The sequence below is a fragment of the Notechis scutatus genome, chromosome 7 (assembly GCF_049901735.1).
Source record: "Notechis scutatus isolate UNSWTSFEM ecotype Mainland chromosome 7, rNotScu1.2, whole genome shotgun sequence".
Classification (NCBI taxonomy): domain Eukaryota; kingdom Metazoa; phylum Chordata; class Lepidosauria; order Squamata; family Elapidae; genus Notechis; species Notechis scutatus.
In genome coordinates, this window is record NC_142015.1 from 5,186,376 (window position 1) to 5,201,375 (window position 15,000).

At 47.0% G+C, this 15,000-nt stretch overlaps 1 protein-coding gene and 1 long non-coding RNA gene across 4 annotated transcripts in view; one reads left to right on the plus strand and one right to left on the minus strand.

Moving 5' to 3' along the window:
* LOC148130016 (uncharacterized) overlaps positions 1-15,000 on the plus strand; it is a 333,127-nt gene that overhangs the window by 302,730 nt on the left and 15,397 nt on the right. The gene's annotated exons all lie outside the window — the stretch shown is intronic.
* On the minus strand, positions 7-9,026 carry C7H8orf58 (chromosome 7 C8orf58 homolog). Of its 3 annotated transcripts, XM_087969919.1 has the most exons (5): positions 6,923-9,026; positions 5,705-5,886; positions 3,977-4,072; positions 3,561-3,725; positions 7-569 (listed from the first exon to the last, which is right to left on the minus strand). In XM_087969919.1, the coding sequence occupies exons 1-5, from the start codon at positions 7,494-7,496 to the stop codon at positions 435-437; spliced, it is 1,152 nt and encodes a 383-aa protein (XP_087826045.1). In that variant the 5' UTR covers positions 7,497-9,026; the 3' UTR covers positions 7-434. The 3 variants fall into 3 exon arrangements, with proteins under 3 accessions (XP_087826045.1, XP_087826046.1, XP_087826047.1); XM_087969920.1 differs by lacking the exon at positions 3,977-4,072 and having other exon boundaries at positions 6,923-9,025; XM_087969921.1 differs by lacking the exon at positions 7-569 and having other exon boundaries at positions 3,472-3,725; positions 6,923-9,024.

Genomic DNA, 15,000 nt, shown 5'->3' on the forward strand with positions numbered 1-15,000 from the left:
GCCAACTGAATGGCAGTCTCCCCCATCCCAAAGCTTCCCAGGTTCTTGTGGAGAAGATGAGGAGGAAGTATTAGGCATGTTTGCCACCTTGACTTATTTATAGAAATAATAAAGGCAGGATATAAATCAATAAACACATAGACAGGTAAGCAAGCAAGCTCTGCTCTCCGGATCCTGCATTATTTTTTTCCTGCAATAACTCGTAGAGCCATGCATTGGATTGTCTAGAAAGATGATTGCTATTGTATTAATTCCTATTGTACCTGAACTGAATCCAGTAGTTTGTAGAGCTAAAAGGTCTCTGATTAATCGCACATCTATCACAAACAGGAGCAGACCCCACTTTCTTTCAGGGGTCAGTATCCAAGACTCCACACTTCATGGAAGAGCAGTCCTACATCTGAATAAGCCCAGCATCATACCCTTACTTACCATCAGTGCCGCCTTTGGGATGTGGTGTCCCTACTGGTGTTACTGGTCACTGTGATTTGGATGGTTTCTTGAGGCCTTACAGACCCCCTTCTCATTCTATACTGCCTCTTCAATCTTCCCCAGAGGGATTGCGTGTTCTGGAGGAGACACACACACACACACTGTGAGAGAGGAAGCAGCCAAAAGGAAATGAGACAATTCTTCCCTTAATCCCAAGGACTCGTCTCAGAGCAGCCTCCTCCAACTTGCTGAGCTTCAGAGCGGCCCTGACTTCGAGTCCCAGAATCCCAAGCCTGTTAACTGGGAATAGCGAGACTCGCACTCACAATCCCACAAAGCAAACCAACACTCCACTTAACTGAGAGCCTGGCAGAAAGAGAAAGCACTTGGGCCAACCCAACCTAGACGATTCCTTTCAGACATTCTCTCTCTCTCTGCATGTTAGAGCCAAGAGCGACTTCTCCAGTCTTTCTTTGAGGTTTTCATGAAGCGGGGACGAAGTTTATGAAACAACACACGGCCTTCGTATCTCTCTTAAAATGTTTAAACTCCATGAACCCTCCAGTATTTGCCTCAAAACATCAGTACAAATTTGCTGAATCAGAGCCAAGTTCCTTCCTGTGGGTAATTCACAGCCACAAGCAACATCTCTGGGCCCCCTTCAGTCCAAAAGGAAACCCTCCACTCCAGCGCTTGGATCTGTTTGGGCTTCGATTCTCATTGTCTCTTCCCACTGATCACCCTTACTTAGAGCAAATTACAGGAAGTCCTCAACTTACGTCCAGAATGGAGCCCAACGTTTCAGTTGTTAAGTGAGAAATGTGTTAAGGGAGTTCCTCCACCTGTTTTATGACCTTTCTTGCCACTGCCCCCTGCAGTTATTAAGTTAGTCACACGGTTGTAAAGGGGATCTGCTTTCCCCATTGACTTTGCTTGCTAGCAGGTTTCAAAAGGGGATCCCATGACCTCCTGGGACACTGCAACTGTCATAAATACGAGCCAAACACTGGAATTTGTATCCTGTGACCATGGGAATGCCGCAATGGTCCTTAGTGTGAAAACTGGTCATAAGTCATTTTTTTCAGGGCCTTTGTAACTTCGAACAGTCTCTAAATGAACTAAGGACCAGCTGTATAAGTTGGTGCAACTTATTTGGACAGCACCCCAGAGGGGGTATTCAGCAGGTTCTGACCAGTTCTGGAGAACTGGTAGCAGAAATTTTGAGTTGTTGGGAGAACCGGCAAATCCTGCCTTTGACTGGCCCCGCCCCCATCTATTCTCCGCCTCCCGAGTCCCAGCTGATTGGCTGGGTCTTCTTTGGTTGCCCTGCACAGGAGAACAGAGCTGGAAAGCAGGTTAGTGGGATGGGGAGGGAATGGGGATTTTACAGTATCCTGCCATGCCCACCAAGCCACGCCCACAGAACCAGTAGTAAAAAAAAAAAATTTAAATCCCACCACTACAGGACCCCACTTGTCCAGCTACGTGTTTGCCATTCTCGTGGTAGAGAGGTTGAACAGCAGTGGTTGAACAAGCAGAGATCAGTGCGTTGACTGTTCACAGTAAACCAAAATTCTATATGAACCAATATCTTCCTCTTATGGCATCACAACGTCTCTCTCTCCCCCTCCCTCTCTCCTCCCTCTCTCCCTTCCCTCCCTCTCCCTCTCTCCCTCTCCCTCTCTCTCTCTCCCTCCATCCCTCCTCTCTCCCTTTCCCTCTCTCTCTCCCTCCCTATCTCTCCTCCCTCCCTCTCTCTCCCTTTCCCTCTCCTCTCCTCCCTCCCTCTCTCTCTCTCTCCCTCTCCCTCCCTCTCTCCTCTCCCTCTCTCTCTCTCTCTCTGCCCATGGCTCCTCTCTCTCTCTCTCTCTCCCTCTCCCTCCTCTCTCCCTCCCTCCCTCTCTCTCCCTCCCTCCTCTCTCTCTCTCTCTCTCTCTCATGCCCATGGCCCAGTCTGAGCTGCCCCTGCTTGGCCTTCAGGGAGTCCTTGGCTTATGACCACGATGGAGCTCCAAATTACCGTGGCTAAGCACGACGTCTCTTGCGTGTGGGGGGGGTTGCTCTGTTTTACAAGCTTTTTTTCCCCCATACTTCCTGGTTGAATCACCGCAGTTGTTAAGTTAGTAGCATGGTTGCTAAGTGGCTTTCCTTGTCAGAAGGTCCCAAAAAGGGATCACATGATCCTGGGACATTGTACCTGTCATAAATAGGAACCAGTTGCTAAGTGTCCGGATTTAGATCACCTCTCCATGGGGAGGCTGCAATGATCATGTGAAAAATTGATCATAAACCATTTTTACCTGTGCCCTTGTAATTTTGAATAGCGACTAAATGAATGGCTGTAAGTTGAGGATTATCTGTAATGGAACTGAACCATCAGAACAGAATTCAAATCAGAGGTGGGATTCGCACCTATTCGCTAGAACTGGTTGTTAACATTCTAAGCAGTTCGGAGAACCGGTTGTTAGAAGAAATTACTGGCCTAATCCTGTAAGGAAGGCAGGAAGGAAACATTCTGGTGTTGCTTACAGAAACTGCCTCTCCGTTAACCCTTATTACATTCTTGGCAGGACTAGACTTCCTGTCTCTGGAACTTCTCTGGAGTTATTTTTCCCTCCTTTGCTGGTACTTTGCTTGTGTGGAGGGACCATTCAAAGTTGCAATGGCACTGAAAAAAGTGACTTATGACCATTTCTCACAGTTACGACTGTTGCAGCATCCCCACAGTCATGAGAGGCCAGGCAAGGAGATGTGTGCCTCGATGTGAGTGATATTGTGTTGGCCAAACCCAGCCAATAATATGACCACCAAGCCATGTCCACCCAGTCACATGACCACCAAGCCATGCCCACCACCTAAGTCACGCTCACAGAACCGGTTGTTAAAAATTATGAATCCCACCTGATTCAAATCCATACTAGGCCCTGACACTCAACTGGTTGATCTTGAACAAAGCTCTCTCTCTCTTTCCCCCTGCCTCACTCTGTCTCTGTTTCTGTCTCGGTCTTTCTCTCTCTCTGTTTCTCTCCATTTCTCCCTCTCCCCTTCTCCTCTCCCCCTCTATTCTGTCTCTGCCGTGGGGACCAACTTCTATACATTACAATTCATTAGCTATAGCTCTTCCTTCCTTTCTCCTCTTCTAGGGTGCAGGCTCGGCGCTCCAGTATTTGACACTTATGGTGAATTTCCAGGTTGGCTTTCTGCAGTTTGGCAATTTTTTCCATGATTTTGGAGAGGTTCTCCAGGGAGTGTAGACCTGATCCAGGCAGGGGTCGGTATGCCGGCTGTTGTGCCTAGAAAATGAACATCATGCAGAATTCTGGAATCAGCACTCTCCACAAATAATATTTTTATTTTAATTTAAACAAATACATATAACAAACATATAACAAATAATGTTCAAACCAAGTCCAGGTAGCTGCAACTTATACCAGTTATTACTACTATTACAGCTATCCTTTCTGGCCCTAGTTCCTGTGGTCATGGGAAAGAATTCTTGGGCACCTTTTCTGGAGTTTCCCTTTCTGATTTTTCCAACACTCACCTCTTCTTTTGCTTTCTCCTCCTCAATGATGCTGCCGTCTGAGGTAGCTTGACTGCATCCTCTGGAAGCCTCATCCAGAAATATTTCAGTTTGCAGCTATTTAGGACAGTGGAATTTATTAGCAGTGTTTGAATAGCAAATTTAAACCCAATGCTTTACAAGTATAAGATGCAGCACTAATTGTAGAATCAAAAACCTCCCCTCTTTAAATTTGAAAGTCAAAATCAACTATTATAAATCTTCGCCATACACATGTGGGATTTCATCAGCAGGCACATTACAAATAAAGCGATCAGGATTACCCAATAAACCTGAATGTATATTTCCTTGCCAGACCAAGTACATGTCTTGCTGATGTCTAATTAATCATCCTTTTTATCCTGCCGCTTCCCCATCCATCCAAAATACAAGCAGAGGGAGGAGGACATTCAGTGGTGATCCATGCGGATGAAATAAGGCAATGTAACCCAACAACTATGTAGAACAGGAACACAATTTCTCCAAATGTAATTTCAGATCAGACTGGAATTCAGCTCTCCGCACCTAATATGACTTTGTGTGCTTCATTATCTCTCCAGCACCTTCCACACTGACCAATATTAAGTCACTCCCTGGATTCCCGTGTTGTATTTTGCCCCTGGCAAACACTTTACTTTGGACAGGAGGAGCTATTATTGACTCCCTGCCGTCAATTCCTGTTCCAGGCAGCTGACAGTCACCCAAGCCCAGTAGCAGATTTTGAGGGAAGTAAGCAAAGATCACCGTGTTTGCCTCAAATGACACCTCAGAACAGTCTTACTCAACCTCAGCAAACTTTTAGATAGGTGAACTTCAACTCCCAGAATTCCTCAGCCATGGGGATTCTGGGAATCCACATTTCTTAAACACAACTTTACAAAGACAATTTTCACAAAGGTACAGCTCCGTCTTCCTGAACTATCCAGCCCACCATCAATTTTGGACTTCAGTTTCCGGAAGTTTATCCAATGTAGTCAAATGCTGGCTGAGCTTCCAGGGAGAAAAAGATCAAACCTTCTGGAAGGCGTTCAGGCCTTTCAGAATATTCCTGGCATCCAAATATGACAGAAAAAGTTGAATCTTCCTGATTATATGACTTCATTCCTGGTCAGGCAGGAGGTTTGTGGACTTCAACTCCCAGCCACTATGGCTGGCTGAGGAATTCTGGGAGTTGAAGTCCACAAGTGGCCAAGATTGGACCCCTGAGGTTAAAGAATTCCAACTGGTGGGGTCTAGGAGGAGAGAGTTTGTTTGTCAGAAGGTCCCAAAAGGGGATCACGAGATCCTGGGACATTGCACCCCTTCATAAATAGGAACCAGTTGCTAAGGGTCCGGATTTAGGTCACTTCCTCTCCATGGAGAGGCTGCAATGATCATGTGAAAAATTGATCATAAACCATTTTTACCTGTGACCTTGTAATTTCGAATAGCGACTAAATGAATGGCTGTAAGTTGAGGATTATCTGTAATGGAAGTGAAGCATCAGAACAGGATTCAAATGCACACTAGGCCCTGACACTCAACTGGTTGGTTTTGAACAAATCTCTCTCTTTCCCCCTGCCTCACTCTGTCTCTCTGTTTCTCTCTATCTTTCTCTGATTCTCTCCATCTCTTCCTCTCTTCCTCTCTCTCCCCCCCACCCCTATTCTGTCTCTGCAATGGTGACCAACTTCTATAAATTAAAATTTATTACCTATACCTCTTTCTTACCTTCTCCTGTCCCAGGGTGCAGATCCGCCATTCCAAGGCCTGGACTCGACATTCCAATACTTGTTGCTCATGTTGGATTTCCTTGTTGGCTATCTGCAGTTTTGCCATTTTTTCCAGCATTTTGGAGAGGTTCTCTAGGGAGCGTAGACCTGGTCCAGGCATAGGGTGGGATGCTGTTGTGCCTAGAAAATGAACATCATGCAGAATTGTAGAATCAGCACTCTCCACAAATAATATTTTCTCTGGCCCTCACATAACGTGCGGGAAAACCAATTAAACTATCCCACTTCTTCAACGTCCAGCAGTGATGCGAAACTCACAACCTTGTTTGGCAGACTATTGCCCTGTTGGAAAAACCACCACCTTGGTTGGTAGACTCTTGTCTTGTTGGACAGCTCTCACCATTAGAGAGATTTCCTTATGTTTAAACCAAGTCTAAGTAACTGCAACTTATACCAGTTATGACAATTACAGCTATCTTTTCTGGTCCTAGTTCCTGTGGTCATGGAAAATAATTCTTGTGCACCTTTTTCTGGAGTTTCCCTTTTTCTCCTTGAACATGGTCATCACGGGCCCTTAAGACATCTCTCTAGACGGAACATCTCGATTCCTTCAGCTTATCCCAGGGCATCAGGAATTTGTGCTGGCATTCTACACCTACCCCATACACACAGAGTGGACATGAAGCCTGGAGGAAGAGTTCAGCCTCTGCAAATATCCCATGAACATCGAAGGAGCTTATATGGCTTCACAGACTGCAGTAAGACATGGTTTACTGAGCAAGCCACTGATGGCCCGATTTCCCCAATGGTAACCAGCCTTCCTGGCAAGTATATGACAACATGCAGTCCTTATTGTAGAATCAGACGCCCTGCTGCAAAGTAGGTCAGCAGAGAAAGAGCCTCTCTACCTGCAAGGTGAAGACACGGGGATACCCTAGCAAGAGGCAAAGATGCAAGGCCTCATCCCAGGTGGAATTCAAGAGCTTCTCCCATACGAAACGAACCCCCCTGGCTAGTGGGAGGAGAGACTGAGTAGCCCCAGAGGGAAGACATAGCTAATAGTGACCCTTGGCTCTCTGCTCACGCACATCACCAGGGATGCCCCTGCAAAGCCCCTCCACTTTCAGTCCCGCTGCCAGCAGCTGCCTCTGCTCCACCAGAGCAGTTTCCGAAGACTCCTCAGGTCCGCTTGGGCCAACTGGCATCTTCCCAACACTCACCTCTCCTTTGCCTTTCTCCTCCTCAATGAAGCTGCCACCTGAGGTAGCTTGATTGTATCCTCCAGAAGTCTCATTCAGAATCCCTTCAACCCTCACTGGCTGGCATGGGTGGTGGCAGGACTTCAACTCCTCCAAATGTGGAGGAGGCTTCTTGGGGATGGACAGATGGTTCTTCTGGGACCTCTGGGCCACATTGCCAAGCTTCCTTTTGAAATGGAAATCCTGACAGGCCCAATCCAGAACGGGCAGTGGTGCTTCTGGCCTTTCTTTGGGGAGACCCTCCTGAAGGGCTGGAACAGAATCGTCTCCATCTAGACAATCCAGAGAAAAGCTTTTTTCGGATTCCGCCGGGGTCAAAGGGACGTGATCGCCACTGGCCAACTCCACGCCGGAATCTTCGGATTCAGATTTCAGAAGCCGTCCACTCATGGGCAAGAAACCCAGCGATTGGGGAACAGCATCCACTGGAGATCCAGCCTCAGCCAATCTATCGTTCCCTACGCTCGTTTGGTCTTCAAGAACCAGGCTGAGATGAGGCTGATGTTGGGGGATCTGCAGCTTCCAGGACATGTTGACTGAGGTTAACACCACAGGGTTCCCAGTTGGTCTCCGGACACTGTCTGCAAATGAGAATGGAGACCGATGAATAGGAGCCACTCCTCTTCCACCAAGGATGCACTGAAACTATGTAAATCGAGTGGGTGGCCAGGTAATAAGTCTGCCTCAGTCCCTCCCCATGCTAATGATCCCCAAGAGCTTGGGATCAGCACCTGAAGAAACCTCCTTGCAACATTTGCATTCCAAAAACATTCCTCACAGATACATGGCTCAGGCAGCAGCTAGGTCTGGCCAGAAGAGTGGAGAAGGCAGCCTGGAGAGGCTCCCGAGAAATTACCTCTGGGAAAGTGCTTGTAGATCATTGCGTTGTATCCCTAGAATGCAAAAGGTTCTGGCTCTTCTCTTTCCACTCTACCATTTGGTCTCAAACAGGGATGAAGCAAAAAGGCATAGAAAATCGAGGGTAAATAGCGTCTTTCGTTCTTTCTGGCTATGTTGTGGCCTGCCAACAGCCAGTGGCAGCAGATTCGGACAGTGAGGAGGTTGGGAAGGAACATGGGCCAGTCCTGGAGTCTGGGGAAGGCTCTGATGAGGGCTCTGTGTCAGAGGCAGAGATGGGGCCAGGGCCATCTGAGTTATCAGCTGCCTTCGGAGTCGGATATCAGTGAGGCAGAAGAGCAGTTGGAGCCTGTTCCCAGTGTGCACATGCGTAGAGCTACCAGAAGAGGGGAACAGCTAAGAAACAAGGGTCGACTTGGGAGTAAAGCCACAGGTGGATGGTGAATGGCCCCTCCCATAGGGAATAAAAGAGGAGCGAAAGGGGAGTGGGGTTTTGCAGGAGGCAATTATTTCATTTGGGTGAAGATCTGTTCCTGCGTTCCTGCCAAGTATTGTCTGCAACAGTGTGGCATCTGAAAGATATCGGCCTGGCAACTCTCCAAGCTTGATAAAGGTCTGTAATTGTGAAATATCTTGAAAGACTGTTGGCCAGGACTTTGCTGGAGGGGAATTCACTGTAAACTAAATAAAAGGGGTTTTGTCAGGACAAAGATTCGGCTTTGTGCTGTTGGGGAAGCCTAGGTCAGAACAGGCTATTCATGCACTATAGTGTGGCTTACTAGGTGTTGTATGAACCCTGCTGACAGTGGCGTATTAAATAAATCAGTTAATGAAATCAAGATTCAAGTACAATGTGTATCTTAAATCTTTCTTCCCCTCTTTTCCCCCCCCCCCTTTTCTTCTATGCTTGCAGAATAGGTTATGGGGAAGAAGCAGGAGTCTTCACGCAATGTCTGAATTGACTGCCTACAGGCTGTTTTCTAAATTAGGTCTAGAAATTGAGGGCCCTGGGCTGCTGAGTCCTTTGTTTGAAATATAGATACGATGGTTATAAGAAGAAGGGTCTTGTGCAAACTTTCCAATACAACCATCCCAGTGAAGAAGTGAGACTTCCCTCCTAGACACACACTCAATTCAAGACATTCCCACACACAAATATTTCCGGCTACTGATATTATCTTTTTCAGTTCCTTGGAAATCCAGCATTACTGTTAACCTGCAGGTGCTATCATTCAAAACATTTTCAAGTTCTTGAAACTGGAACTAGGCCTCGAAATAAACTCAGTTAGAAGTACCCTACAATCTTTAAGAGCAGTGTTTCTCAACCTTGGCAATGGCTGGATGAGGAATTCTGGGAGTTGAAGTCCACACTTCCTCAGGTTGAGAATCACTCCTCTACACCAGGGGTCTCCAACCTTGGCAACTTTAAGCCTGGAGGACTTCAACTCCCAGAATTCCCCAGCCAGCAAAGCTGGCTGGGGAATTATGGGAATTGAAGTCCTCCAGGCTTAAAGTTGCCAAGGTTGGAGACCCCTGCTCTACACTACCCTTGTCCACCTTCTACCTTCCCTGCTTTAGAACTATCTCAATCCTTTTCTACTCAGCTCCATTTCAGACTCTTTTCTGCCTGTTTCTTTTGTTTTTGAATACTTTCTTTCTGGCAATCCAGATTGAGAGTCATTTCTGTCCAAGATAAAAAGAAGTGAATCATAAACTCCCATCAGAGCACAGTCTGTTCTACAAACGTTATCTAAATGATCCTAAAAATCTCCTTAGACATTCTCCAGGTATGACAGAGAACTTGAGAACAGAATATCGGATAGAAATGTGACAAAGGCTCTCTACCTCACAAACATCTTTACCATGGATCTTAAATAAGTGTCTTCACTGAGAAAGCAGGCAGAAAAGTCAATTCCGCAACAATTATAAAAAAAAAAAAAAATCAAGACCATGACCTAAGAATCATTATTTTTATCAAAATATACAGGGGAGTTGGCCAGATTGAACCTACAATTCAACAAAGTGGAGAAACTTGTGGATTATATTTATGAGGGGGGAAAACGTCATTGAAAATCCTTTGAAAATAACTGCAACAGAGAAGAGTTGGATTTTGAGTGCAGCTTTTAGTGCTGGGCTTACAAAATTGCAACAACTATTAGGATTTCAAATGATCATTTAATTCAAAACCTACAAAAGCATTTCCTCCACTGTTGAACTGTCTGCATAAAATCAGGTGTTTTTTTAAAAAAAATAAAACAGAGAGAACCCGATCTTACTTCCAATCAGCTGACCTATCCAGCAGGAATTTGTGAAATTCTTATGTTTGTAATTTCAACCCAATGCTACTTTCTAGAAAGCCAGCCACTCCTCTAACTATGCAACTGCTCTTCAAATATTTGAAGGTCTCAATAGCATTGTAACCTTTTTAGCAATGAACATTGCATCAGTTCAGGTCTGGTTTTCTAAAAAAAAAAAAAAAGGGCATCCAGCATTCCTTCCCCCCCTCAACAGACAGGGATATCAAGAGTGGTTGAGTGAGCACAAGTGACACTTGCCTTCTCAAAGACATCAGCCTCATGTCTATAATGTGCGTCCTTGTGTGTCCAATCACACTTGGCCAATAAAGAATTCTATTCTATTCTGTTCTGTTCTGTTCTGTTCTAATTCTATTCTATTAAAGGGAATTGATGCATCATGCTCAATCCATTTTGGGTGAGGAAACGTGACATTTTATTGTGCTCCATCTCAGCCTTTTAAAAAAGCCTGAATTCCTTCATTAAATGAAAGGTTATTACTATCCCAGCCTTCCTTTCACCCATCCCGTCACTTATGACTGTATGACTGTAACCTTGTTGCTTGTATCCTAACAATTTATATTGACTGTTTCCTAATATGATTCGATTGCCTAATTGTACCCTGTGACTATTATTAAGTGTTGTACCTGATGATTCTTGACTCTTGACGAATGTATCTTCTCTTTTTATGTACCCTGAGAGCATTTGCACCAAAACAAATTCCTTGTGGTCCAATCACACTTGGCCATAAATAATTCTTTTTTATTCTATTCTGTCTCAGGAGATTCTCAATCATCCAGGTCATGGTTGTCCCAACGGTGTTTTTCTTCCCAAGAGGCGACTGGACTTTCTTTGTTTTCCTGGAATACATTTTGCTCCTCATCCAAGAAGCTTCTTTAGTTTTGACTGAAGGGATGAGTTATTTCTTTCTGTTTCATCATCTCTGCTGCTTGAGATAGTGAAGTCCTTACAGTCAGGTAACCATTCTCAGTCCTCGAGATGTGTGAGACTTCAATCCCAACATCTCTTAGGAAGCCTAGAGGGCAGGTCGGCATAAGCTCTCCTATCCCTCCTCATGACAAGCCTGATTCCACTCTCTGGGAAGATTTTCAAAATCCCACCTCTTTCAAATTACTTTTAAGTTAGGAGCCATGTTCTTGAAGCTTGATTACTGTTGTTCAAGAAATGCCATTTATCGTATATACTGCTAAAACTCTCGTGGCTTTTTAACCAGGTGAAACTTGTCTCTGAGGGCAACAATTTTTGAACCAAGCTACCTCAAATGGGCTAAAATAAAGAACGCACCCCCCCTCAAAAAATCCAGAATCCATGAAGGAATGAAATTTGGGGAACTGTGGCTATTAGTGACAGCTGCATTCATGGGCTGCTATTGCAGTCATGTGATCAAATTGATTTTCAATGTTCAGTGACGGTTTGTTTCTGTTTAATAAGGAAATATCACTGAAAAAATGACTCCATGGGGTACGTTGCCTAGTGCCAAATACGTATTGCTGGTAAAAATTAGACAGACTTTGCTTATCAATTTTAACTGGTACCTGTCCAGTTTTTGTTTTTACTCAATTTTATTTTTTTTAATATGCTTTTGTCTATAACTCTAGTCTGACCGTAATAATAGAAACACTACTCTTCTATCGCAATGTTTTTCACCCTTGGCAAGTTTAAGGTGTCTGGACTTCAACTCCCAGCTATGCTAGCTGGGGAATCTGGGAGTTTGAAGTCCAGAAATCTTAAATTTGCCAAGGGTGAAAAACACTGTACATTGAACTAGGTGTTATTTTAAGGCCGGACGTTTTGCTTTATTTTTATGCTTTGGTTCCATTCAACAGCTTGGAGTTTGCCCAGAAAGCCAGTTTAAAAGCCTTCAAAACTCATCAGTAAATAATATTATTAAAAAGCCACCGGCAGCAAAGCCATTACTTCCCAATCTTCTTTTTGGCATCCAAACTCAGCCTACATAGCCCTCCTATAAATTTCCTCAGCTGGGCAGCCTCACTGAAGTATAGAAAATGGCACTGTTCACCAAGAGTTCCAGCTCTCACATAGCTTTTTATGGAAGGAAAACATCTGCCATCACTTTACAATTTGGAACATAGCTGCAACCAGTGAAACCAGTATGGGCCCATCAAATGTTGTCCTGTTTGAACAGCCCCCTTCCAGCCAAAGGCAGCCAAATACTTAAAAGGGGAAGAAAGGAAACAGAAATCCCTCAGAAAGCAAAGATTGGTCCTTTGATCCTCGCTCAGTTGGGCTGCCGCCAGAGACTGTGAAGTCTCTCCCGGAAGCACCGAATGACAGTTGCAGCCTGCTCCCGTCCACTCCTGACTGCCTGAAAACCCAACATTGACATCCCGGGAGTTGGAAAATGCTCTTAGATGCCGCAGTTCTGCACACTTTTACCCAGGAGTAAAGGACACTGACTTTAGAGAAGATTTTTTTCATCCCTCTTCTGCCATGCTGGCTCTTCTCTCCTAGCCTAACCTACAACTGCCATTTTGTTCTACTTTGAAAGCCAGTTTCAAAGGCGCCAGGCTAGAAAGCGGGAGTTCTAGTCCCGCCTCAGCCATGAAAGGCAACTGGGTGACTTTGAGCCAAGCAACTTTTTCTCAGATCAAGGCACTTCACAGGGTTCTTGTTGTGAAGATGTTTTGGACATGTTCTTGGGTTGTTTGTAAAAAAAAGTTAGTAAAGGCAGGATATAAATAAAGAAATAATTGCAGGGTTGTCAGGGGGGAAAAGCACTGTGGATGCTGCCTTGAGCTCCTGCAGATAAACCAGGCTATACTAAATCTGAGAAAGAACAAAGCAACCACAACCCCAATCACTGGCTTGGTTGACATAACGCCCTGCACCACAATGTGGCTTCTTTGGGCTTAGCCTGTTTGATCTAGCTAATGGCGTCTGACTCAATAAATCCTAGTTCATTGACTGGACCTGCCTTACCACAAGGTGCATGTTAAAGCTAGAATTCCTGAACTGTTCAGGTGTTATTTCAAGGATTATCCTGCCCGCCCCTGAAAAAAAATCGCTGGGCGTGGCGTATTGCCCTGTGCCGCGTGGCCCCCAAAGCTGCAAAACAGTGCGGAGCGATCTAGGGTAGGAAAGAAAAGAAATTTGCAAAGGCCTCGGCTGGGAGTTCGAAATCACCTTCAAGTGCGACCTCTCCGAAGGTGAGTCCCGCCGATTCCCCTTTTTTTCCGGGGCTTCCAGGCTTAAACTTTGCAAAGGCAAAGCTTGCAGGCTGGAGCGTCTTCCCGCTGAGGAGCGGGAAGGGTTCCACCCAGCGGGCGGGCGGGCTGCTTGAAGCCACCTAAAGCTAGGCCGCTGCTGGTGGAGTCTTGCCCTGCCTTGGTGCCCCGTTCCCGGCTCGGCGGTCCTGCTCGGGCGGCACTTTAAAAGCCTGCTCCCAGCACCCGAGCAACTTCCCAGCAACTTTCGGCTTCGTTTTAACTCGCGGGCGCTCGCGCTGGCCCCGAGCCGCGGGGAGGGAGAGCCCGGCGGGCGGGCGGGCAGGCGGGCTGCTTGGAGGAGGCGACCCGGTGGCGCTCCGGGCTTCCCCTCCGCCGTGCGGCTCGGGCGAGCGCAAGCGCCCGCGAGTTAAAACGAAGCCGAAGTTGCTGGGAAGTTGCTCGGATTTCCGGGCTTCCAGGCTTAAACTTTGCTCGGGCGGCACTTTAAAAGCCTGCTCCCAGCACCCGAGCAACTTCCCAGCAACTTTCGGCTTCCTTTTAACTCGCGGGTGCTCGTGCCTGGCCCCGAGCCGCGTGGCGGAAGGGAAGCCCGGCGGGTGGGCGGGCAGGCTGCTTGGAGGAGGCTCCGGGCTTCCCCTCCGCCAGGCATGAGCGCCCATGAGTTAAAACGAAGCCGAAAGTTGCTGGGAAGTTGCTCGGGTTTCCGGGCTTCAGGGCTCTGCAAAGGCAAAGTTTGCAGGCTGGAGTGTCTTCCCGCCAAGGAGCGGGAAGGGTTCCACCCGGCGGGCGGGCGGGCTGCTTAAACTTTGCTCGGGCGGCACTTTAAAAGCCTGCTCCCAGCACCCGAGCAATTTCCAGCAACTTTCGGCTTCCTTTTAACTCGGGCGCTCGCGCCTGGTCCCGAGCCGCGTGGCAGAGGGAAGCCCGGTGGGCGGGCAGGCTGCTTGGAGGAGGCGACCGGCGGTGCTCCGGCAGCAGCAACAGGCAGTTTTGCCCGGGCTCCGCTCAGGTGTCCGGCTGGGGCTGTCAGGAGTTGCTACCGCCGGCGCAGCTCCGTGCGGCTCCAGTCCCGTGTTGCCTTGGGAAGGAAAAGGCAAAACCGGGAGCCGCTGAGCCTGAGCCTCCGGTGCCGCTGCTCCCATTGCAAAGCACTTCCTTTTTGCCTTTCCTTCCTGAGGCAATGCGGGACTGGAGCCGCACGGAGCCGCGCCGGCGGTAGCAACTCCTGACTCAGGGGGCCTCCGAGGGAGGGGAAGGAGGAGAAGGGGGGGGAAGGGGGGGGCGATTCCCAAAAAATCTTGTGCTGACCCAGCCCGTCTGTCAAATTTTAAAAGTCAATGCGGCCCCGAGCCAAAAAGTTTGTCCACCCTGATCTAGCTAATGGCGTCTGACTCAATAAATCCTAGTTCATTGACTGGACCTGCCTTACCACAAGGTGCATGTTAAAGCTAGAATTCCTGAACTGTTCAGGGTGTTATTTCAAGGATTATCCTACTGCAGCCATGTTTCTCAACCGGGGCAACTTTAAGAAGTGTGGACTTCAAATCCCCCAGTTCCACAGCCAGCCTGCCAGCTACACAGTTCTGGGAGTTGAAGGTCCCCACACATTTTAAAGTGGTCACCATTGAGGAAGGCTGCCTTATAGCAAAGCTCTGCAGACTTTCAGGCATGTGG

Excerpts from the sequence above, each read along its gene's own strand:
- C7H8orf58 (XM_087969919.1), bottom strand. The coding sequence starts at position 7,496 with ATGTCCTGGAAGCTGCAGATCCCCCAACATCAGCCTCATCTCAGCCTG. Across the intron at positions 5,887-6,922 it reads GAAAGGCAAAGGAGAGGTGA|GCACAACAGCATCCCACCCT; the intron begins GTGTTGGGAAGA and ends TTCATTTTCTAG. Across the intron at positions 570-3,560 it reads GCACCCTAGAAGAGGAGAAA|AACACGCAATCCCTCTGGGG; the intron begins GGAAGGAAGAGC and ends TGTCTCCTCCAG.